This window comes from Rana temporaria, chromosome 9 (assembly GCF_905171775.1).
Source record: "Rana temporaria chromosome 9, aRanTem1.1, whole genome shotgun sequence".
NCBI classification, from domain to species: Eukaryota; Metazoa; Chordata; class Amphibia; order Anura; family Ranidae; genus Rana; species Rana temporaria.
This window is the reverse complement of record NC_053497.1, coordinates 3,856,478-3,883,414: the sequence shown is the minus strand read 5'-3', so window position 1 is coordinate 3,883,414 and position 26,937 is coordinate 3,856,478. Positions and strand designations below refer to the sequence as shown.

The 26,937-nt window shown below is 53.3% G+C and overlaps 1 protein-coding gene and 1 non-coding gene across 4 annotated transcripts in view; both read left to right on the top strand.

Moving 5' to 3' along the window:
• The window catches only part of LOC120913027 (RIB43A-like with coiled-coils protein 2), a 29,306-nt gene extending 21,144 nt beyond the window's left edge, over positions 1-8,162 (top strand). For all 3 annotated transcript variants that reach the window (XM_040322688.1, XM_040322689.1, XM_040322690.1), the window contains exons 6-8: positions 2,158-2,385; positions 6,494-6,660; positions 7,954-8,162. In XM_040322688.1, the coding sequence (XP_040178622.1) occupies positions 2,158-2,385; positions 6,494-6,660; positions 7,954-8,035 (477 nt within the window). In that variant the 3' untranslated portion in view covers positions 8,036-8,162. The remainder of the gene's footprint in view (positions 1-2,157; positions 2,386-6,493; positions 6,661-7,953) is intronic.
• Positions 8,163-26,865: 18,703 nt separating this feature from the next.
• TRNAG-UCC lies at positions 26,866-26,937 on the top strand. The gene has a single exon. It is a non-coding gene; the product is annotated as a tRNA-Gly (tRNA).

The following is a 26,937-nucleotide window of genomic DNA, read 5'->3' as shown; positions in this document are numbered from 1 at the left end:
GGCTGTATTTATGTGCCCTGATAGCCACGGATGAGGCGGCAATGACAGGCAGCACTGGTGGGTACTGACGGGCAGCACTGGTGGGTACTGACGGGCAGCACTGGTGGGTACTGACGGGCAGCACTGGTGGGTACTGACGGGCAGCTCTGGTGAGCACTGACGGGTAGCTCTGGTGGGTACTTGACAGGCAGCTCTGGTGGGTACTGACAGGCAGCTCTGGTGGGTACATGACAGACAGCTCTGGTGGGTACATGACAGGCAGCACTCGTGGGTACATGACAGGCAGCACTGGTGGGTACATGACAGGCAGCTCTGGTGGGTACTGACGGGCAGCTCTGGTGGGTACTGACGGGCAGCTCTGGTGGGTACTGACGGGCAGCTCTGGTATTGGGCACTAACGGGCAGCTCTGGTATTGGGCACTAACGGGCAGCTCTGGTATTGGGCACTAACGGGCAGCTCTGGTATTGGGCACTAACGGGCAGCTCTGGTATTGGGCACTAAAAGGCTGCACTGGTATTGGGCACTAAAAGGCTGCACTGATAAGGTGGCACTGATAGGTAATGAGGGGTGGCAATGACAAGAGGCACTGATAGGCACTAAAAGGTGGCACTGATAATCAGTGTAGATGTCTCCTATGTGGATTGCCGCTTACCAGCTCTCCTCAATCACTGTCAGCGTGAGGAGAGGACTGCTGATAACCAGCAAATCCTGTTCTCTAGCACTCAGCGACCACAGGGCACTCCCGATGCGTCCGAGGAGGCGGCTCTAGGCTTTGTGAGGCCTTAAGCAAAACATAGACACGGGGGGCCCCACCATGCCCATAATGGGTAAAATTAATTCAAGCAAATAAAAATGGCTGCAGAAAGTTGCACGGATCTAGCACACAGTGATTGAGCAGAGGCAAATTAGGCGGATGCGAGGCCCCTGTGAGTGTGAGGCCTTAAGCGACCGCCTATTAAAGAGCCGCCTCTGAGGCAGGGTTCTGGGAGGATGTGTCAATAGACGCCCTCCTGGAAATGTATGACCGCGCTGTAGTCGTCATTTCTCTATAGTGCGGTCGGCAAGAGGCTACAGGTAAAAATTGCTCTGCCTTTAGTACAGAAGCACCTAAAGAATCGCTCTCTTAGATCTGAACATTAAAGTGGTTTAATCTGCTTGTATTTTGCCTTTTCCAGACTTCTCTATGCACTGCGGGCAGATCAGGGCTGGTGGGAGGGGCCAGCAGGGGGCACCCTGCCCCAGTACTTTCAGCCTCGAAGCAAGTAGTGGGAGGAGTTATGTAAATATCAAACCACCTTGATGGGTGGATATCAGTCTGGAGAAGTGGGTGTTCCTAGGCAGATTGAATTTGCATAAAGAGCGCCCTAAGATAATGCTGAGCCTCCATGAACAAAACTGAAATCCAATGAATGGAAGGGGTTAGCTAAGGAATGGTCAGGCTGGGGAGGAAAGGGCTGGATGAAGTCATATGAGGCAGATTCCTAAACAGGGGCCCAGATTCAGTAAGCAATTGCGCCTGCGTAACCCCCTGCGTGCGCAAGTTACGTCGTTTCTGTACGGCGTGTTTAGCGTAAGGCTGCCCCTTCTACTAGCAGGGGCAGCCAATGCTAAACTATATCCGGCCTTCCCGCGTTGCGACGTTCGAATTTTACGTCGTTTGCGTAAGAGAATCGTGAATGGCGCTGGACTCCATTCACGTTCACTTTGAAGCAAATGACGTCCTTGCGACGTCATTTGCCGCAATGCACGTCGGGAAAGTTTCCCGACGGAGCATGCGCTCTACGCTCAGCGCAGGAGCGCGCCTAATTTAAATGATTCCCGCCCCCGGCGGGATCATTTACATTGCGCGCGCTTACGCCGGGCAATTTTGCCGGCGCGCCCTAGCAATTTACGGAGCTACTGCTCCGTGAATCGAGGGCAGCGCAAAATATTTGCGGGGGCGCAGGGCAAAATCGTTGCCCTGCGCCTCCGCAAATAGAGCGCAATTCTTTCTGAATCCGGGCCAGGGTGTACCTAGGGCACCAGACCGGTCTCTCTACATTATAATGCAGAATTCCATACAACAGTCATCGAATGCACGGATTGGATAATACGGTTTTGGTGATTTAGCATGGCGGGTTCCTTTATCACGACCTCTGTCTATATCGCCTACCTAGGCCATGGAGTCTTCAGAGCGCAGGAAGCTGGAGAAACAGCAGGAAGAAGAGAATAATTTTGCAGAGATCTACAACCACCTGACCGGCGACATACTGACGGAGAACCCCGCCGCGGCCGCTAGCTGCTACGGGCCGCACCGCGTTGTGCCGGATCGCTGGAAAGGCATGAGCCCCGAGCAGCTCCAATCCATCCTGGAAATTCAGGAGCAGCAACAACAGGAGAGACAGGTGGAGTGACCAATCACTGTCATGTTTACTGGGAACAAAAACCAATCACATCGGGGCTTCTGCTGAAACTGTTTAGCTGATTTAGGCTCGGCTCACACTGCCGCCATTTGTTATGCGACTTGGAAGTTCAAAGTCACATGACAAGTCGCACCCCATTAACAGAGTTACATAAAGTGCATCCGGAAAGTATTCACAGTGCTTCACTTTTCAGGCTCCTCCCACCTGCATAAGTATCACAGGCTCCTCCCACGTGCATAAGTATCACAGGCTCCTCCTATGTACATGAGTATCACAGGCTCCTCCCATGTACATAAGTATCACAGGCTCCCCCCATGTACATAAGTATCACAGGCTCCTCCCATGTACAGAAGTATCACAGGCTCCTCCCATGTACATAAGTATCACAGGCTCCTCCCATGTACAGAAGTATCACAGGCTCCTCCCATGTACAGAAGTATCACAGGCTCCTCCCATGTACATAAGTATCACAGGCTCCTCCCATGTACAGAAGTATCACAGACTCCTCCCACGTACATAAGTATCGCAGGCTCCTCCCACGTACATAAGTATCACAGGCTCCTCCAATGTACATAAGTATCACAGGCTCCTCCCATGTGCATAAGTTTTACGGGGCTCCTCCCATGTACATATGTATCACAGGCTCCTCCTATGTGAATAAGTATCACAGACCCCCCCCCCCCCATGTACATAAGTATCACAGGCTCCTCCCATGTGCATAGGTATCACAGGCTCCTCCCATGTACATAGGTATCACAGGCTCCTCCCATGTACGTGGGAGGAGCCCAGTAAAACTTATGTACATGGGAGGAGCCTGTGATACTAATGTACGTGGGAAGAGCCCAGTAAAACTTATGCACATTAGTATCACAGGCTCCTCCCATGTACATAGGTATCACAGGCTCCTCCCATGTACATAGGTATCATAGGCTCCTCCCATGTGCCTAAGTTTTACGGGGCTCCTCCCACGTACATTAGTATCACAGGCTCCTCCCACGTACATTAGTATCGCAGGCTCCTCCCACGTACATTAGTATCGCAGGCTCCTCCCACGTACATAAGTATCACAGGCTCCTCCCACGTACATTAGTATCGCAGGCTCCTCCCCATGTACATTAGTATACAAATATCCATCCATCTTTCTCTTTAAATCTCCCTCTCCCTGAGAGAGAGAGAGATTTAAAGAGGAATTGCAGTCTGCTCACATAATTTGTGATAAAAAACATCTTTTACATTCTGAAGCTTCCCTCCAACCACTTTGCATAATAATTTTCATATACTGAGATTCTTTACTTGCCAAACATGTTGCCGAAATCTCCCTCCACCGAGTCTGGCTGCAGCCATTTTAACTGTGGGCAGCTGAAGCAGCTGTCTGTTTACTTCCTAGATTTACACAAAGGCACACCTTTAGCTCTGCAGCTCGTCCCCCCCCCCCCCCAGCTCGTCCCCCCCCCCCCCCCCCCCCCCCCCCCCCCCCCCCCCGGCAAACTCTCAGGAGAGTGAGAGAGAGAGAGAGAGAGAGCTGTGCGTGATGTCATAAGCCTAGACCAATGACCAGACAGGAAACAGGAAGTGGGCTGTATAAGGAATTTACTGGCAGGAAAAAAATGTTTTACTATTCAAAGATAAAACAACAACAAGGGCAGAAGATTTAATAAATGGAAAAATGACTGAAGGTCTGCTTTTAGCTCTGCAGCTCTCATTGGCCATTTATAACTCCCCTCCCCCCCCTTCCTGGCAAACTCTCAGGAGAGTGAGAGAGAGAGCTGTGCATGATGTCATCAGCATAGACCAGTGATGGGGAACCTCAGCACCCCAGATGTGTTGGAACTACATTTCCCATGATGCTCATCCACTCTGCAGTGCAGTTGAGCATCATGGGAAATGTTGTTCCAAAACATCTAAAAAAACAGGAAGCGGGTTGTATAAAAAACAGGAAGCGGGCTGTATAAGGAAACGGGTAGCGGGCTGTATAAGGAAACAGGAAGTGAGCTGTATAAGGAAACAGGAAGCGAGCTGTATAAGGAAACAGGAAGCGGGCTGTATAAGGAAGCGGGCTGTATAAGGAAACGGGAAGCGGGCTGTATAAGGAAACGGGTACCGGGCTGTATAAGGAAACAAGAAGCGAGCTGTATAAGGAAACAGGAAGCGAGCTGTATAAGGAAACAGGAAGCGGGCTGTATAAGGAAGCGGGCTGTATAAGGAAACGGGAAGCGGGCTGTATAAGGAAACAGGAAGCGAGCTGTAGAAGGATGCGGGCTGTATAAGGAAACGGGTAGCGGGCTGTATAAGGAAACAGGAAGCGAGCTGTATAAGGAAACAGGAAGTGAGCTGTATAAGGAAACAGGTAATGGGCTGTATAAGGAAACAGGAAGCGGGCTGTATAAGGAAACAGGTAATGGGCTGTATAAGGAAACAGGAAGCGGGCTGTAGAAGGATGCGGGCTGTATAAGGAAACGGGTAGCGGGCTGTATAAGGAAACAGGAAGCGAGCTGTATAAGGAAACAGGAAGTGAGCTGTATAAGGAAACAGGAAGCGGGCTGTATAAGGAAACAGGAAGCGGGCTGTATAAGGAAACAGGAAGCGGGCTGTATAAGGAAACAGGTAATGGGCTGTATAAGGAAACAGGAAGCGGGCTGTATAAGGAAACAGGAAGCGGGCTGTAGAAGGATGCGGGCTGTAGAAGGAAACGGGTAGCGGGCTGTATAAGGAAACAGGAAGCGAGCTGTATAAGGAAACAGGAAGTGAGCTGTATAAGGAAACAGGAAGCGGGCTGTATAAGGAAACAGGAAGCGGGCTGTATAAGGAAGCAGGAAGCGAGCTGTATAAGGAAACAGGAAGCGGGCTGTATAAGGAAACTGGAAGCTGGCTGTATAAGGAAACAGGTAATGGGCTGTATAAGGTAACAGGAAGCGGGCTGTATAAGGAAACAGGTAATGGGCTGTATAAGGAAACAGGAAGCGGGCTGTATAAGGAAACAGGAAGCGGGCTGTATAAGGAAACAGGAAGCGGGCTGTATAAGGAAACAGAAAGCGAGCTGTATAAGGAAACAGGAAGCGGGCTGTATAAGGAAGCAGGAAGCGAGCTGTATAAGGAAACAGGTAATGGGCTGTATAAGGAAACAGGAAGCGGGCTGTATAAGGAAACAGGAGGCGGGCTGTATAAGGAAACAGGAGGCGGGCTGTATAAGGAAACAGGAAGCGGGCTGTATAAGGAAACAGGAAGCGGGCTGTATAAGGAAACAGGAAGCTGGCTGTATAAGGAAACAGGAAGTGGGCTGTATAAGGAAACAAGAAGCAAGCTGTATAAGGAAACAGGAAACGGGCTGTATAAGGAAACAGGAAGCGGGCTGTATAAGGAAACAGGAAGCGAGCTGTATAAGGAAGCGGGCTGTATAAGGAAACAGGAAGCGGGCTGTATAAGGAAACAGGAAGCGAGCTGTATAAGGGAACCGGAAGTGGGCTGTATAAGGAAACAGGAAGCGGGCTGTATAAGGAAACAGGAAGCGGGCTGTATAAGGAAACAGGAAGCGGGCTGTATAAGGAAACAGGAAGCGGGCTGTATAAGGAAACAGGAAGCGGGCTGTATAAGGAAACAGGAAGCGGGCTGTATAAGGAAACAGGAAGCGGGCTGTGTAAGGGATTTACTGGAAGAAAAACATTTAATAGATGGAAAGAAAAAAAAAACACCGAAAGTCTGCCTTGATGATTGGGGGGTTCTGAGTAATTTTCTAGAAAACAAATGATGATTTTTATTTGTAAGAGGGGAATCGGCCCAGTATGAAAGTGGTTAGATTTGCCCTGTGCTGTCCCTATCGCTAAATTTAGAATGGGGACAGCAGAGCTCAGAGAAGGGGAGGGAGAAGCAGCAAAAGGAGGCAATCAAGGGTGCTACAGTGCAAAGAGCATGTTGATAGGAGGAGAGAGCAGAGTGACAGAGATGAAGTTATCAGTGTGCTGCTTCTCCTTTCACAAAGCACCCCAAGTTTCCAGTAATAATACACACGGCTCTTGCATGTGGGCTATATTGGATGATCCCGGAGTTCAGCTTTATAGAATAACAGATTTCCTCATTCTGTTGTGGTTCTCAGAGGCTGAAGGAGGAGGAGAAGCGGGAAGACGTGGAGTGGGACAGGCAGAGGATGCTGGCGGCTCGCGCTGCAATGACATTGGAGCAGCAGGAAGAAGAGCTGAACCGGGAGATCAGGAAGAGGACGGATCAGTACAACCAGCAGCTGAGCAGAGAGCAGAGGGCACAGTAAGTGGTCAGCATACAGGGGGCGCCGCACTAAGCAGGTCGAACGTAAATGAGGATTTTCGGCTCAAATGTCCACATGATTGCAGCAGGGTAGAGGCGCTCCATCAATGAGGAATCAACGATCCAAATGAAACATGTCAGGGGGGCGTGGCTGAGGCCACATTCATCTACATACTAATGCACTGGGTTGGTGAGCGGCGCCTTTCCTTCTTTTTTCCCATTCTGGCCGGCGGACATTGCAGCCACCAGTTACACAGAGACACGTATGGGAGGTGGGGTGTCACGGACAGACACGTATGGGAGGTGGGGTGTCACGGACAGACACGTATGGGAGGTGGGGTGTCACGGAGAGACACGTATGGGAGGTGGGGTGTCACAGAGAGACACGTATGGGAGGTGGGGTGTCACAGAGAGACACGTATGGGAGGTGGGGTGTCACGGAGAGACACGTATGGGGGGTGGGGTGTCATAGAGACACGTATGGGAGGTGGGGTGTCACGGACAGACACGTATGTGAGGTGTCACGGACAGACACGTATGGGAGGTGGGGTGTCACGGAGAGACACGTATGGGAGGTGGGGTGTCACGGAGAGACACGTATGGGAGGTGGGGTGTCACGGAGAGACACGTATGGGAGGTGGGGTGTCACAGAGAGACACGTATAGGAGGTGGGGTGTCACAGACAGACACGTATGGGAGGTGGGGTGTCACAGAGAGACACGTATGGGAGGTGAGGTGTCACGGACAGACACGTATGGGAGGTGGGGTGTCACGGAGAGACACGTATGGGAGGTGGGGTGTCACGGACAGACACGTATGGGAGGTGGGGTGTCGCAGAGAGACACGTATGGGAGGTGGGGTGTCACGGAGAGACACGTATGGGAGGTGGGGTGTCACAGAGAGACACGTATGGGGGGTGAGGTGTCACAGACAGACACGTATGGGGGGTGAGGTGTCACAGACAGACACGTATGGGAGGTGGGGTGTCACGGACAGACACGTATGGGAGGTGAGGTGTCACAGAGAGACACGTATGGGGGGTCGGGTGTCACAGAGAGACACGTATGGGAGGTGGGGTGTCACGGAGAGACACGTATGGGAGGTGGGGTGTCACGGAGAGACACGTATGGGAGGTGAGGTGTCACGGACAGACACTTATGGGGGGTCGGGTGTCACAGAGAGACACGTATGGGAGGTGGGGTGTCACGGAGAGACATGTATGGGGGGTGGGGTGTCACAGAGAGAGAATAGATCGGGATCTCCTCTAAACGTCATTATTTGTATCTTTTCCAGCCTGGAGTACCTGGAGAAAGTGGTTTACACCAACAACCCCACCGCACATTATCACAGCCAGTTCAACACCACCAGCCGCTGAATAGGACCTCCCCTGACTCCTCCCCCAGCTCCTCCTCCTCCGATGGGACCGCCCGCTCTTGTGAAGGAAGGGGCGGAGTCCTCTCAGTGTCTGCGGAGAGAAATAAAAGATATTATTTGATCAGAAACATGGATTCTTGTCTATTCTGTGATTTAATGACTGCAGGGAATCTAAGAACACGTTACAATCGGATTGCCAACAGCACAGGACAAATACAAGGTCCTGATTGGCTAAGAGTGTGAATGGATCCGGGAGGCGGCCGGTGCCGTTCCGTAATCGGTGACGTCATCCCGCCTCCCGGATCCATTCACACTCTTAGCCAATCAGGATTTTATATTTGTCCTGTGCTGTTGGCAGATGTTACTACACACAGTACATATAGGTAAGTCTTATTATAGGCCCCCCCAGCTTGGGGCCCTGTATGATGGAGGGGGGGGTCACTGATCCCTGTATGATGGAGGGGGAGCACTGATCCCTGTATGATGGAGGAGGGGGGAGCACTGATCCCTGTATGATGGAGGGGGTGACTGATCCCTGTATGATGGAGGAGGGGGGAGCACTGATCCCTGTATGATGGAGGGGGGGTGACTGATCCCTGTATGATGGAGGGGGGGGGCACTGATCCCTGTATGATGGAGGGGGGGTGACTGATCCCTGTATGATGGAGGGGGGGGTGACTGATCCCTGTATGATGGAGGGGGGGGGCACTGATCCCTGTATGATGGAGGGGGGTGACTGATCCCTGTATGATGGAGGGGGGGTGACTGATCCCTGTATGATGGAGGGGGGGGTCACTGATCCCTGTATGATGGAGGGGGGGTCACTGATCCCTGTATGATGGAGGGGGGGGTCACTGATCCCTGTATGATGGAGGGGGGGTGACTGATCCCTGTATGATGGAGGGGGGTTACTGATCCCTGTATGATGGAGGGGGGTTACTGATCCCTGTATGATGGAGGAGGAGGGGGGGACACTGATCCCTGTATGATGGAGGAGGGGGGCACTGATCCCTGTATGATGGAGGGGGGTCACTGATCCCTGTATGACGGAGGGGGGTGACTGATCCCTGTGTGATGGAGGGGGGGGGGTCACTGATCCCTGTATGATGGAGGGGGGGTCACTGATCCCTGTATGATGGAGGGGGGGGGGTCACTGATCCCTGTATGGTGGGGGGGGGGGTGACTGATCCCTGTATGATGGAGGGGGGGCACTGATCCCTGTATGATGGGGGGGGGGGGCACTGATCCCTGTATGATGGAGGGGGGGTGACTGATCCCTGTATGATGGAGGGGGGGGCACTGATCCCTGTATGATGGAGGGGGGGCACTGATCCCTGTATGATGGAGGGGGGGGGCACTGATCCCTGTATGATGGAGGGGGGGTGACTGATCCCTGTATGATGGAGGGGGGGGTCACTGATCCCTGTATGATGGAGGGGGGGGTCACTGATCCCTGTATGATGGAGGGGGGGGTCACTGATCCCTGTATGATGGAGGGGGGGTGACTGATCCCTGTATGATGGAGGGGGGTTACTGATCCCTGTATGATGGAGGGGGGTTACTGATCCCTGTATGATGGAGGAGGAGGGGGGGGACACTGATCCCTGTATGATGGAGGAGGGGGGCACTGATCCCTGTATGATGGAGGAGGGGGGCACTGATCCCTGTATGATGGAGGGGGGTCACTGATCCCTGTGTGATGGAGGGGGGGGGGTCACTGATCCCTGTATGATGGAGGGGGGGCACTGATCCCTGTATGATGGAGGGGGGGCACTGATCCCTGTATGATGGAGGGGGGGGGCACTGATCCCTGTATGATGGAGGGGGGGTGACTGATCCCTGTATGATGGAGGGGGGGGTCACTGATCCCTGTATGATGGAGGGGGGGTCACTGATCCCTGTATGATGGAGGGGGGGGTCACTGATCCCTGTATGATGGAGGGGGGGTGACTGATCCCTGTATGATGGAGGGGGGTTACTGATCCCTGTATGATGGAGGGGGGTTACTGATCCCTGTATGATGGAGGAGGAGGGGGGGGACACTGATCCCTGTATGATGGAGGAGGGGGGCACTGATCCCTGTATGATGGAGGAGGGGGGCACTGATCCCTGTATGATGGAGGGGGGTCACTGATCCCTGTGTGATGGAGGGGGGGGGTCACTGATCCCTGTATGATGGAGGGGGGGGTCACTGATCCCTGTATGATGGAGGGGGGTGACTGATCCCTGTGTGATGGAGGGGGGGGGTCACTGATCCCTGTATGATGGAGGGGGTCACTGATCCCTGTATGATGGAGGGGGGGGTCACTGATCCCTGTATGATGGAGGGGGGGTGACTGATCCCTGTGTGATGGAGGGGGGGGGTCACTGATCCCTGTGTGATGGAGGGGGGGGTCACTGATCCCTGTATGATGGAGGGGGGGTCACTGATCCCTGTATGATGGAGGGGGGGTCACTGATCCCTGTATGATGGAGGGGGGGGGTCACTGATCCCTGTATGATGGAGGGGGGGTCACTGATCCCTGTATGATGGAGGAGGGGGGGTGACTGATCCCTGTATGATGGAGGGGGAGCACTGATCCCTGTATGATGGAGGGGGGAGCACTGATCCCTGTATGATGGAGGGGGAGCACTGATCCCTGTATGATGGAGGAGGAGCACTGATCCCTGTATGATGGAGGGGGGGGGGTCACTGATCCCTGTATGATAGAGGGGGTTACTGATCCCTGTATGATGGAGGAGGGGGTCACTGATCCCTGTATGATGGAGGGGGGGTGACTGATCCCTGTATGATGGAGGGGGGGTCACTGATCCCTGTATGATGGAGGGGGGTCACTGATCCCTATATGATGGAGGGGGGGCACTGATCCCTGTATGATGGAGGGGGGGGTCACTGATCCCTGTATGATGGAGGGGGGTCACTGATCCCTGTATGATGGAGGGGGGTCACTGATCCCTGTATGATGGAGGGGGGTCACTGATCCTTGTATGATGGAGGGGAGGGGGTCACTGATCCCTGTATGGTGGAGGGGAGGGGGTCACTGATCCCTGTATGATGGAGGGGGGGCACTGATCCCTGTATGATGGAGGGGGGGCACTGATCCCTGTATGATGGAGGGGGGTCACTGATCCCTGTATGATGGAGGGGGGGGGGTGACTGATCCCTGTATGATGGAGGAGGGGGTCACTGATCCCTGTATGATGGAGGAGGGGGGGCACTGATCCCTGTATGATGGAGGAGGGGGGGTCACTGATCCCTGTATGATGGAGGGGGGGCACTGATCCCTGTATGATAGAGGGGGTTACTGATCCCTGTATGATGGAGGGGGGTGGGTCACTGATCCCTGTATGATAGAGGGGGTTACTGATCCCTGTATGATGGAGGGGGGGGTCACTGATCCCTGTATGATGGAGGGGGGGTCACTGATCCCTATATGATGGAGGGGGGGCACTGATCCCTGTATGATGGAGGGGGGGGGGTCACTGATCCCTGTATGATGGAGGGGGGGTCACTGATCCCTGTATGATGGAGGGGGGGTCACTGATCCCTGTATGATGGAGGGGAGGGGGTCACTGATCCCTGTATGATGAAGGGGAGGGGGTCACTGATCCCTGTATGATGGAGGAGGGGGTCACTGATCCCTGTATGATGGAGGGGGCTTACTGATCCCTGTAGGATGGAGGGGGGTCACTGATCCCTGTATGATGGGGGGGGAGCACTGACCCATGTATGATGGAGGGGGGGCACTGATCTCTATGGTGGAAGGGGGGCACTGACCCCTGTATGATTGAGGGGGGGCACTGACCCTGTATGATGGAGGGGGGGCACTGACCCCTGTATGATGGAGGGGGGAGCACTGATCCCTGGATGATGGAGGAGGGAGCACTGATCCCTGGATGATGGAGGAGGGGGGGTCACTGATCCCTGTATGATGGAGGGGGGGGTCACTGATCCCTGTATGATGGGGGGGGTCACTGATCCCTGTATGATGGAGGGGGGTGACTGATCCCTGTATGATGGAGGGGGAGCACTGATCCCTGTATGATGGAGGGGGGGTCACTGACCCCTGTATGATGGAGGGGGGCACTGATCCCTGTATGATGGAGGAGGGGAGCACTGATCCCTGTATGATAGAGGAGGGGGGGTCACTGATCCCTGTATGATGGAGGGGGGAGCAGTGATCCCAGTAAGATGGAGGGGGGGTCACTGATCCCTGTATGATGGAGGAGGGGGGGTCACTGATCCCTGTATGATGGAGGGGGGGGTCACTGATCCCTGTATGATGGAGGGGGGAGCACTGATCCCTGTATGATGGAGGGGGGGTCACTGATCCCTGTATGATGGAGGAGGGGGGTCACTGATCCCTGTATGATGGAGGGGGGGGTCACTGATCCCTCTATGATGGAGGGGGAGCACTGATCCCTGTATGATGGAGGGGGGGTCACTGATCCCTGTATGATGGAGGGGGGGTCACTGATCCCTGTATGATGGAGGGGGGGTCACTGATCCCTGTGTGATGGAGGGGGATCACTGATCCTTGTATGATGGAGGGGGGGTGACTGATCCCTGTATGATGGAGGAGGGGGTGACTGATCCCTGTATGATGGAGGGGGGGGAGCACAGATCCCTGTATGATGGAGGAGGGGGTCACTGATCCCTGTATGATGGAGGAGGGGGGTCACTGATCCCTGTATGATGGAGGGGGGGTCACTGATACCTGTATGATGGAGAGGGGCTCACTGATCCCTGTATGATGGAGGAGGGGGGTCACTGATCCCTGTATGATGGAGGGGGGAGCAGTGATCCCAGTAAGATGGAGGGGGGGTCACTGATCCCTGTATGATGGAGGAGGGGGGGTCACTGATCCCTGTATGATGGAGGGGGGGGGGGGTCACTGATCCCTGTATGATGGAGGGGGGAGCACTGATCCCTGTATGATGGAGGGGGGGTCACTGATCCCTGTATGATGGAGGAGGGGGGTCACTGATCCCTGTATGATGGAGGGGGGGGGTCACTGATCCCTGTATGATGGAGGGGGAGCACTGATCCCTGTATGATGGAGGGGGGGTCACTGATCCCTGTATGATGGAGGGGGGGGGGGTCACTGATCCCTGTGTGATGGAGGGGGATCACTGATCCTTGTATGATGGAGGGGGGGTGACTGATCCCTGTATGATGGAGGAGGGGGTGACTGATCCCTGTATGATGGAGGGGGGGAGCACAGATCCCTGTATGATGGAGGAGGGGGTCACTGATCCTTGTATGATGGAGAGGGGCTCACTGATCCCTGTATGATGGAGGAGGGGGGTCACTGATCCCTGTATGATGGAGGAGGGGTGACTGATCCCTGTATGATGGAGGAGGGGGGTCACTGATCCCTGTATGATGGAGGGGGGGGGGTCACTGATCCCTGTATGATGGAGGGGGGTCACTGATCCCTGTATGATGGAGGAGGGGTGACTGATCCCTGTATGATGGGGGGGGGTCACTGATCCCTGTGTGATGGAGGGGGGGAGTCACTGACCCCTGTATGATAATGGGGGGTCACTGATCCCTGTATGATGGAGGAGGGGGGTCACTGATCCCTGTATGATGGAGGAGGGGGGTCACTGATCCCTGTATGATGGAGGGGGGGGGTGATTGATCCCTGTCAGTTGCTGTAATCTAGAATCGATCGGCGTGTGAGGGGTTAATCCGAGTCAGCTGTAGATTGTGGGGGGGGGCGGGGCGGGGGGGGGGGAGTGATTATCAGACTACAGCTGGGTTAGTGGGCGTCACACCCCGCCCCCTTTAGTGACGTCCATACACACGCGCAGCCTTCCTTCCCCTTCTCTCTGTCTCCCTCCCGGGTACTGCACTCTAGAGGGAGACAGAGAGCACACAGTCAGAGCGATGAGGATCCAGCGTGGGCGGGGCTCCGGTCACCATGGCAACTTCTGCCACTGTTCTCAGCACAACATGCATGCTATGACGTCAATCCGCTCGCTCGTAAATAGCGCCGCGCCGGGGGTTTCGCCTCACTTGGCAGTTGCTCTCCGGAGAGACAAGTCGCTCGGCAGAGAAGCTCCCTTTAGATTTCTGTGCGTTTCATTGTATTGGAACTCCAGTGATTTAGTGTCAGTTGATTCTTATCGATTGGCTATCGGCAGTAGCTGATTTATTGATAGATTTGTTGTAGTAACTGATTTCTTTTGAAGTGTCAGTTACAAGAATGAGGCGTCCGATCCTCACCTTGATTCTTATGTCTGTACTCCCATGGGGAGGAAGACGAAACGTCACCAACGACCCCCCAGATCTCCACAACATGCCGGATACGGGGGCGATTATCGGAAAAACGACGGAGCGGCCAGTGAAAGACCTGGTCAGGATAATAATGGAAAACGAATGTCCCGAGATTCACATCGCAGAGAAGAAGAATGTGTCCATCGGGACCGTAGAGGAGGAACCTGTGGAAGAACCAATCAGGACGAAGCCTCCAGAGATCCTCATGGCAGTGATGAACACGACCATGGGGTCCATGGAGAAGAAAACGGTCAGAGAAATGGCAAACGAGCCACCGCAACCCGCTAGCTGGTGCCAATCGCTGACCAGCACTGCATTCTGGGTAAAGATGACGCTCTGGATAAGTGTTATCGTTCTGAAATACGTCCTGCGCAGAGATGTTCTGGCCAAGATATTAGGAAAACTTCTGACGCTCCTGGAGCTGATGGAATTATTTTATGAAGAGCTGGTCCCATCTGGTTTCTGGTGGTCCAGCGAGGGGCTGGTCTTAGACATTTCAGGCCTGCCCCCGCTTACAAATATTGTGGCGGAGATCTGGTCAGAATACTCTCTGGGGCTTGTCATGATACAGCCGGTGCTGCCTGCGATGCTGCTGGTGCAGCTCGTAATACTGCAGGCGCTGCTGGTAATGTACCTTAAGTCCAAACGGTTCTCCACAGCATCATGTGATAACGTCACTGTCCCACCATTAAGTGGTGACAACCCACCATCATGTGGTGACACCAACCCACCATCATGTGGTGACACCAACCCACCATCATGTGATAACGTCACTGTCCCACCATTAAGTGGTGACAACCCACCATCATGTGGTGACAACCCACCATCATGTGGGGACACCAACCCACCATCATGTGGTGACATCAACCCACCATCATGTGGTGACACCAACCCACCATCATATGGGGACACCAACCCACCATCATGTGGTGACATCAACTCACCATCATGTGGTGACATCAATCCACCATCATGTGGGGACACCAACCCACCATCATGTGGGGACACCAACCCACCATCATGTGGTGACATCAACCCACCATCATGTGGTGACATCAACCCACCATCATGTGGTGACACCAACCCACCATCATGTGGGGACACCAACCCACCATCATGTGGTGACACCAACCCACCATCATGTGGTGACACCAACCCACCATCATGTGGTGACACCAACCCACCATCATGTGGTGACACCAACCCACCATCATGTGGGGACACCAACCCACCATCATGTGGTGACACCAACCCACCATCATGTGGTGACAACCCACCATCATGTGGGGACACCAACCCACCATCATGTGGTGACATCAACCCACCATCATGTGGTGACACCAACCCACCATCATGTGGGGACACCAACCCACCATCATGTGGTGACACCAACCCACCATCATGTGGTGACACCAACCCACCATCATGTGGTGACACCAACCCACCATCATGTGGGGACACCAAGCCACCATCATGTGGTGACATCAACCCACCATCATGTGGGGACACCAAGCCACCATCATGTGGTGACATCAACTCACCATCATGTGGTGACACCAACCCACCATCATGTGGTGACACCAACCCACCATCATGTGGTGACACCAACCCACCATCATGTGGGGACATCAACCCACCATCATGTGGTGACAGCAACTCACCATCATGTGGTGACACCGACCCACCATCATGTGGTGACACCGACCCACCATCATGTGGTGACATCGACCCACCATCATGTGGGGACACCGACCCACCATCATGTGGGGACACCGACCCACCATCATGTGGTGACATCGACCCACCATCATGTGGGGACACCAAGCCACCATCATGTGGTGACACCAAGCCACCATCATGTGGTGACACCAAGCCACCATCATGTGGTGACACCAAGCCACCATCATGTGGTGACACCAAGCCACCATCATGTGGTGACACCAACTCACCATCATGTGGTGACATCAACCCACCATCATGTGGTGACACCAACCCACCATCATGTGGGGACACCAACCCACCATCATGTGGGGACACCAAGCCACCATCATGTGGTGACGTCAACCCACCATCATGTGGTGACAGCAACTCACCATCATGTGGTGACACCAACCCACCATCATGTGGGGACACCAAGCCACCATCATGTGGTGACACCAAGCCACCATCATGTGGTGACACCAAGCCACCATCATGTGGTGACACCAAGCCACCATCATGTGGTGACACCAAGCCACCATCATGTGGGGACACCAACCCACCATCATGTGGTGACACCAACCCACCATCATGTGGTGACACCAACCCACCATCATGTGGTGACACCAACCCACCATCATGTGGGGACACCAACCCACCATCATGTGGGGACACCAACCCACCATCATGTGGGGACACCAACCCACCATCATGTGGGGACACCAACCCACCATCATGTGGTGACACCAACCCACCATCATGTGGTGACACCAAGCCACCATCATGTGGTGACACCAAGCCACCATCATGTGGTGACACCAAGCCACCATCATGTGGTGACACCAAGCCACCATCATGTGGTGGCACCAAGCCACCATCATGTGGTGGCACCAAGCCACCATCATGTGGTGACAGCAACCCACCATCATGTGGGGACACCAACCCACCATCATGTGGGGACACCAACCCACCATCATGTGGGGACACCAACCCACCATCATGTGGTGACACCAACCCACCATCATGTGGTGACACCAACCCACCATCATGTGGGGACACCAACCCACCATCATGTGGTGACACCAACCCACCATCATGTGGTGACAGCAACTCACCATCATGTGGTGACACCAACTCACCATCATGTGGTGACACCAACCCACCATCATGTGGTGACACCAACCCACCATCATGTGGTGACACCAACCCACCATCATGTGGGGACACCAACCCACCATCATGTGGTGACACCAACCCACCATCATGTGGTGACACCAACCCACCATCATGTGGGGACACCAACCCACCATCATGTGGGGACACCAACCCACCATCATGTGGTGACACCAACCCACCATCATGTGGGGACACCAACCCACCATCATGTGGGGACACCAACCCACCATCATGTGGTGACACCAACCCACCATCATGTGGTGACACCAACCCACCATCATGTGGTGACACCAACCCACCATCATGTGGTGACACCAACCCACCATCATGTGGGGACATCAACTCACCATCATGTGGTGACACCAAGCCACCATCAATTGCTTTACCCCAAATGAATGAACTCAAGGAAAGCAGCAGACTTAGGCGACCCAGTGCTATTCCCTGTCCTATCACCCCACGAAGGACGGATGGCATCACCCCACCATGTGGTAACAGCACCCCACCAAGTGCTTTGCCCTGGCTGATTGAGCTGAAGAAAAACAGCAGGCGACCCAGTTATATTTCCCGTCTTATCACCCCACGGAAGACTGAAGACATCACCACACAGATTGGTAGCCTGGTCCCCCCATCCAGTGCTTCACCCCAGATAATTGAGCTCAGGAAAAGCAGCGGGCTCACGCGACCCAGTGCTATTCCCCATCCTATCACCCCACGAAGGACGGATGACATCACCCCAAGAAGGACGGATGGCATCACCCCACCATGTGGTAACAGCACCCCACCAAGTGCTTTGCCCTGGCTGATTGAGCTGAAGAAAAACAGCAGGCAACCCATTTATATTTCCCGTCTTATCACCCCACGAAAGACTGAAGATATCACCACACAGATTGGTAGCGTCGTCCCACCATCCAGTGCTTCACCCCAGATAATTGAGCTCAGGAAAAGCAGCAGGCTCACGCGACCCAGTTCTATTCCCGTCTCAACACCCCACGAAAGACTGAAGACATCACCACACCAATGCTGTATCCTGTCCTAGGCCAACAAGGCCCAGGCCTAGGGCAAATTAGTTTAGCGCCCCCATAAATCGGCCGCACTGCATCCAGTATGTGGGCGGTTGGCATTCTGCAACTGTGGGGGGGAGGCATCGCTTTAATTTTTTTACCATCCCTGTCCCATTGCAGAGATTTCCCTTAACTTCCTGTCCCATAGCCAAACAGGAAGTGAGAGGAAATCTATGCAAATTAAGGGAATCCATTGCGCCCCTACCACCAGAACTAGTGCCCCCACTTGAAAATTTCAGGGTGGGTCTTAAACCGCAAGGGGTGTGGCCTTGACAGAAAGGGGTGGGTCGTATTTAAATTAGGGGGTGCACGAGTTAGTCAGGCCTAGGGCGGCACAAAACCTAAATACACCCCTGCGACCACACGGAAGACTGAAGACATCACCACACAGATTGGTAGCGTCGTCCCACCATCCAGTGCTTCACCCCGGATAATTGAGCTCAGGAAAAGCAGCGCGCTCACGTGACCCAGTGCTATTCCCCATCCTATCACCCCACAAAGGACGGATGACATCACCCCAAGAAGGACGGATGGGATCACCCCACCATGTGGTAACAGCACCCCACCAAGTGCTTTGCCCTGGCTGATTGAGCTGAAGAAAAACAGCAAGCGACCCAGTGCTATTCCCGTCTTATCACCCCACGGAAGACTGAAGACATCACCACACAGATTGGTAGCGTCGTCCCCCCATCCAGTGCTTCACCCCGGATAAGACCCCTTTAACAAGGGGGACCCCCAGATCCCAGCCCCCCCTATGTGAATTGGTAATGGGGTACATTGTAACTCTACCATTTCACAAAGAAAGTGTAACAATTGTAAAAAAAAACACACAGACACCGTTGAAAGAAGTCCTTTATTAAAAAAAAAAAAAAGAATAAAAAAAAAAAAGATTCCAGTGGTGGTAATCCACTCTTGGTCTCCGCTCCAACGCTGTCGGTATCCTGCGTTGGGTGATCTCGTCTCCGGGGTCCAGCGATGAGAAGATCTTCTCTTCATCCAGGTCCAGGATCCAGCGATGAGATGTCCAGCCCAGCGCATCCTGTCTCCACCGGAGACACCCCCGGGAATGATGCGGCGGGAGCCAGTGACAGCTCTTATGTAGCTGAGGGCGGGGCCACCCGTCACGTGACCCCTCTGATGCAACGGGAAACCTGTGTTACGTCAGAGGGGGGCGGTTTCCCCTTGCGTCAGAGGGGGAAGGGGTCACATGACGGGTGGCCCCGCCCTCAGCTACATAAGAGCTGTCACTGGCTCCCGCTGCATCATTCCCGGGGTGTCTCCGGTGGAGACAGGATGCGCTGCGCTGGACATCTGATCGCTGGATCCTGGACCTGGATGAAGAGGAGATTATCTCATCGCTGGAGACGAGATCACCCATCGCAGGAGACCGAGAGTGGATTACCACCGCTGGAATCTTTATTTTTTATTTTTTTATAAAGGACTTCTTTCAACGGTGTCTGTGTTTTTTTTTTTACAATTTGTTACACTTTCTTTGTGAAATGGTAGGGGTACAATGTACCCCATTACCAATTCACATAGGGGGAGGGGCGGATATGGGGGTCCCCTTTGTTAAAGGGGTCTTCAGGATTCCAATAAGCCCTGTATGTGAATTGGTAATGGGGTACATTGTACCCGTACCCCTACCATTTCACAAAGAAAGTGTAACAAATCGTAAAAAAAAAAAAACACAGACACCGTAGAAAGAAGTCATCAACCCACCATCATGTGGTGACACCAACCCACCATCATGTGGTGACATCAACTCACCATCATGTGGTGACAGCAACCCACCATCATGTGGTGACAGCAACCCACCATCATGTGGTGACACCAACCCACCATCATGTGGGGACACCAACCCACCATCATGTGGTGACATCAACTCACCATCATGTGGGGACACCAACCCACCACCATGTGGGGACACCAACCCACCATCATGGGGGGACACCAACCCACCATCATGTGGTGACATCAACTCACCATCATGTGGGGACACCAACCCACCACCATGTGGGGACACCAACCCACCATCATGGGGGGACATCAACCCACCATCATGTGGTGACATCAACTCACCATCATGTGGGGACACCAACCCACCACCATGTGGGGACACCAACCCACCATCATGGGGGGACACCAACCCACCATCATGTGGTGACATCAACTCACCATCATGTGGGGACACCAACCCACCATCATGGGGGGACATCAACCCACCATCATGTGGGGACATCAACCCACCATCAATTGCTTTACCCCAAATGAATGAACTCAAGGAAAGCAGCAGACTTAGGCGACCCAGTGCTACTCCCCGTCCTATCACCCCACGAAGGACGGATGGCATCACCCCACCATGTGGTAACAGCACCCCACCAAGTGCTTTGCCCTGGCTGATTGAGCTGAAGAAAAACAGCAGGCGACCCAGTTCTATTCCCCGTCTTATCACCCCACGGAAGACTGAAGACATCACCACACAGATTGGTAGCGTCGTCCCCCCATCCAGTGCTTCACCCCGGATAATTGAGCTCAGGAAAAGCAGTAGGCTCACGCGACCCAGTTCTATTCCCGTCTTATCCAACGCTGTATCTTGGCCTAGGCCAACAAGGCCCAGGGCAGCACTTTGCAGGGGGGCAGCATGAAAAGAGTCCCCGTCGGCTTGTGCTACACTTTTAGTGTAGTGCCAGTCTTATGAGGTGGACTGGGCCGCAAGACAAATCAGTCTGGTGCCCCCCATAAAGCAGCCGCACTGCTGCCGGTATGATGGTGCAGACACAAGGGACATTGAAATAGTCACCTATACCTGGCAGTTAGGTAGTAGGACTCTCCTGCAATCCTTTGCTTGTGCCAGTTGTACATATTAATGTTATTTCTGTTGATTACTGATGAATGTTTATTTACTGACACACACACTGGACTGGCATGCACTGACCTACACTAACAGAGGACGTCCAGATGTACATAAACTGACCGCTCCATGCTTTAGAGAGATGCACACACACACACACATCCCAAATTAGGAGAGAGTAGATCGCACACACAGATTATAGGATGAGGCCGTACTACATACATACACCCAACATTAGAAAAAGGATGACTAGCATCCAGTAGGGTAGCTTAGTGTAGGTCCTGCCCTAGAAGAGTCTACCTTGCCGTGGTGGGCAGGCTTGGAATCTCTTGGTCAAAAGTGCTGTCAGCGAATGGGGCGAGAGGATCGCTAGATCTTCACTTCTGGCCAATTGATTTTACCAAAGGACTCTTGGTTTATTCAGAGTATATATATAGATGGAAAATTAAACAAATGTGTATAGGTCCATAATTCTACTTTCATAAAACACACAATAAAAATTTGGTATATTTACATTTGAATTTCTTCCTCTTTTATTTAATCCTTTCATGACCGGGGCTCATTACCACTTGGAGGCACTGGTCACATTTGCAAGGCTGGAAGGGGCTCTATGGCCACGTCTTCCTCCTCTGGTGTGTGTAGGGATGTGTAATAGATAGGGGGGCAACGGATCAAAAAAATCACGGTTCGGATCGTTCCTCAGATCAGAGTCATGGATCGGATCATTTTTTGGATCACCACCATATATAGTCCCCACTGTAATGTCCACATCTCCCCCACTGTAATGTCCACATCTCCCCCATACTGTAATGTCCACATCTCCCCCACTGTAATGTCCACATCTCCCCCCATACTGTAATGTCCACATCTCCCCCCACTGTAATGTCCACATCTCCCCCCCCCCCCCATACTGTAATGTCCACATCTCCCCCACTGTAATGTCCACATCTCCCCCACTGTAATGTCCTCATCTCCCCCACTGTAATGTCCACATCTCCCCCACTGTAATATCCACATATCCCCCCATACTGTAATGTCCACATCTCCCCCCACTGTAATGTCCACATCTCCCCCACTGTAATGTCCTCATCTCCCCCCACTGTAATATCCACATCTCCCCCCCACTGTAATGTCCACATCTCCCCCACTGTAATGTCCTCATCTCCCCCACTGTAATGTCCACATCTCCCCCCACTGTAATGTCCACATCTCCCCCCCCACTGTAATGTCCACACCCCCCCACTGTAATGTCCACATCTCCCCCCACTGTAATGTCCACATCTCCCCCCACTGTAATGTCCACATCCTCCCCCACTGTAATGTCCACATCTCCCCCACTGTAATATCCACATATCCCCCCACTGTAATGTCCACATCTCCCCCACTGTAATGTCCACATCTCCCCCCATACTGTAATGTCCACATCTCCCCCACTGTAATGTCCACTTCTCCCCCCATACTGTAATGTCCACTTCTCCCCCCATACTGTAATGTCCACATCTCCCCCCACTGTAATGTCCACATCTCCCCCCATACTGTAATGTCCACATCTCCCCCACTGTAATGTCCACATCTTCCCCACTGTAATGTCCACTTCTCCCCCACTGTAATGTCCACGTGTCCATCTACCCCACTGTAATGCCCACATCTTATCTCTCCCACTGTAATGTCCACATCTCCCCCCCCATACTGTAATGTCCACATCTCCCCCCCCCCAATACTGTAATGTCCACATGTTCCCCACTGTAATGTCCACATCTCCCCCACTGTAATGTCCACATCTCCCCCACTGTAATGTCCACTTCTCCCCCACTGTAATGTCCACATCTCCCCCCCCCATACTGTAATGTCCACATCTCCCCCCATACTGTAATGTCCACATCTCCCCACTGTAATGTCCACATCTTCCCCACTGTAATGTCCACTTCTCCCCCACTGTAATGTCCACATCTCCCCCCCCATACTGTAATGTCCACATCTCCCCCCCCACTGTAATGTCCACATCTCCCCCCATACTGTAATGTCCACATCTCCCCCCATACTGTAATGTCCACATCTCCCCCACTGTAATGTCCACATCTCCCCACTGTAATGTCCACATCTCCCCCACTGTAATGTCCACATCTCCCCCCATACTGTAATGTCCACATCTCCCCCACTGTAATGTCCACATCTCCCCCCACTGTAATGTCCACATCTCCCCCACTGTAATGTCCACATCTCCCCCACTGTAATGTCCACATCTCCCCCCACTGTAATGTCCACATCTCCCCCACTGTAATGTCCACATCTCCCCCACTGTAATGTCCACATCTCCCCCATACTGTAATGTCCACATCTCCCCCCTTAGGGTTGCCACCTGTACGGGTTTCCCCCGGACAGTACGGGTCTGGAATCATGTGCCCGGGTTTTGTACTGCCTGTAACCTGGGCTGAATCATGTGCCCGGAACAGGGGCAGACCATCCAGACAGGGGGGACCATCAGCACACCTTTCAGTATGAAACAGCAGCAGTGGTGGCATTGTAAAGAATACACTGTGTGCCTGCGGTGTGTGTTCGGGATTCAATGCTCCTTTCTGTCCCCTCCCCCTCCCCTCCCTCCAGTCTCGTGCTGTGCGGGAGCCTTGTTATCTCTGACTCCCCCCTCCAATCAGCAGCGCGGTGTGCTGTGAGACCTGGGAGGCGAAGCTCACTGTAGCTCCTGTCGGCTGGCCAGAGGAAGGGAGGAGGTGAATTTTTCTGGGAGAAGTTTCCTCGGGTGGATAGTAGTAGGCCTCCGCACTCCTCTCCCGTACTAACTGCGCCCATCATACCTTCCGCACTCCTCTCCTGTACTAACTGTGCCCATCATACCCTCTGCACTGCTCCTCTCCTGTACATACTGCCCCCATCATACCCTCTGCACTCATCCTCTCCTGTACATACTGCCCCATCATACCCTCTTTACTCCTCCTCTCGTGTACATACTGCCCCATCATACCCTCTGCACTGCTCCTCTCCTGTACATACTGCCCCCATCATACCCTCTGCACTCATCCTCTCCTGTACATACTGCCCCATCATACCCTCTTTACTCCTCCTCTCCTGTACATACTGCCCCCATCATACCCTCTACACTCCTCCTCTCCTGTACATACTGCCCCCATCATACCCTCTGCACTCCTCCTCTCCTGTACATACTTCCCCCATCATACCCTCTGCACTCCTCCTCTCCTGTACATACTGCCCCATCATACCCTCTGCACTCCTCCTCTCCTGTACATACTGCCCCCAACATACCCTCTGCACTCCTCCTCTCCTGTACATACTGCCCCCATCATAACCTCTGCACTCCTCCTCTCCTGTACATACTGCCCCATCATACCCTCTGCACTCCTCCTCTCCTGTACATACTGCCCCCATCATACCCTCTGCACTCCTCCTCTCCTGTACATACTGTCCCCATCATACCCTCTGCACTCCTCCTCTCCTGTACATACTGCCCCCATCATACCCTCTGCACTCCTCCTCTCCTGTACATACTGCCCCCATCATACCCTCTGCACTCCTCCTCTCCTGTACATACTGCCCCCATCATACCCTCTGCACTCCTCCTCTCCTGTACATACTGCCCCCATCATACCCTCTGCACTCCTCTTTTCCTGTACATACTGCCCCCATCATACCCTCTGCACTCCTCCTCTCCTGTACATACTGCCCCCCTCATACCCTCTGCACTCCTCCTCTCCTGTACATACTGCCCCCATCATACCCTCTGCACTCCTCCTCTCCTGTACATACTGCCCCCATCATACCCTCTGCACTCCTCCACTCCTGTACATACTGCCCCCATCATACCCTCTGCACTCATCCTCTCCTGTACATACTGCCCCCATCATACCCTCTGCACTCCTCCTCTCCTGTACATACTGCCCCCATCATACCCTCTGCACTCCCCCTCTCCTGTACATACTGCCCCCATCATACCCTCTGCACTCCTCCTCTCCTGTACATGCTGCCCCCATCATACCCTCTGCACTCCTCCTCTCCTGTACATGCTGCCCCCATCATACCCTCTGCACTCCTCCTCTCCTGTACATGCTGCCCCCATCATACCCTCTGCACTCCTCCTCTCCTGTACATACTGCCCCCATCATACCCTCTGCACTCCTCCTCTCCTGTACATACTGCCCCCATCATACCCTCTGCACTCCTCTTTTCCTGTACATACTGCCCCCATCATACCCTCTGCACTCCTCCTCTCCTGTACATACTGCCCCCATCATACCCTCTGCACTCCTCCTCTCCTGTACATACTGCCCCCATCATACCCTCTGCACTCCTCCTCTCCTGTACATACTGCCCCCATCATACCCTCTGCACTCCTCCTCTCCTGTACATACTGCCCCCATCATACCCTCTGCACCCCTCCTCTCCTGTACATACTGCCCCCATCATACCCTCTGCACTCCTCTTCTGCAGAACCCTGTGCATTCAAATGTAATTGGGAACTCTGTGTATTCAGATCTAAAGGAGAACACGGTTGACTCTGATATAAAGGGGGACTTTTATGATTAACTCCTTATGATTAGAAATGTTATTTAATCACAAAAATGTATATACAGTATATATTACATAAAAAAAAAAATTAGCTGTGCATTGCTTTGTGCAGAGGTAATGAATTTAATGTACTACAAACATAATTATATATATATATATATTGGCGTGCGCTGCTAATGTGTTTGGGTTTGGCTTGACGAAAAGGTGGCAACCCTACCCACGCCTCTTCTCCTCTGTCCTCCTCTCCCCCAAAGCTCTACCATCCCCCACACGGTCCCCTTTCTGTAGCTGTCTCTGTCACAGCTCGGTTCTCTCTCTCTGTGCACTAAGTCAGTGCACACTCATCTCATCTCCACCTCCCAAACACCCTGAGCAGGGAGTAGATAAGGAGAACGGTGCAGCTCCCCCCTCTCCTCCCCTTGAACACGCTGCACTGGGCCAGACCAGTACTTGTCCCGGGTGTGAGTGCAGAGCAGGGAGGCTGCAGTGGGAGAGATGTCACTTTTATGTACAGAAGCCGCGCTGTGAGTGCAGGAAAACCCCGGGCACAGTATGTGAAGGGACAATTCATATCACACCTGGGCATCTTCTCCCCGCCATCAATGTATAAATGCCCGCTCTTTCCCTATACGCTGGTTGCCTGACAAGGGGGCGGAACTAGGTAGCAGTCCCTCCCATCCCCGACATCACAGGTTGAATTTGACAGCTGCACGCTCTCTCTACAGCTACACAGGCCACACCCAGTGGGTTTGCTCGTCAATCACAAGCTGTACTGGATACGCTGAAAGTAACTATATTATCATCAACAGATGCAGTAATGCGGGACAAAACTCTTCTACCACGGGACAGAGGTAGAAATGCGGGAAAGTCCCACCAAATCCGAGACTGTTGGAAGGAATGGGATAAGTGTGTATATTGTGGGGTGGGGGGGGTGTATTATTCATATATAGGAGTGTTATATATAGATTGTAGATTAGGATACGTTTGGATTTATTCTTGAGTTGTGTTGAATAGACATAACTGATGTACCCCGCTCAGCGGGGGCGGGCCTTATAGAACACAGGCCGCATATGGGCAGCACAGAGGCTTACTGGTGAGCCTTGCAGCACTGGGGTCCTTGGTTCAAATCCTGACCAGGACACTATCTGCTTGGAGTTTACATGTTCTCCCTGTGCTTGCGTGGGTTTCCTCCGGGTACTCCGGTTTCCTCCCACAAAGACCTTGCGTTGGTGGTGCAATGGTAGTCATAGCTGCCTTCCAAGCAGCTGTTCCGGGTTCGATTCCCGGCCAACGCC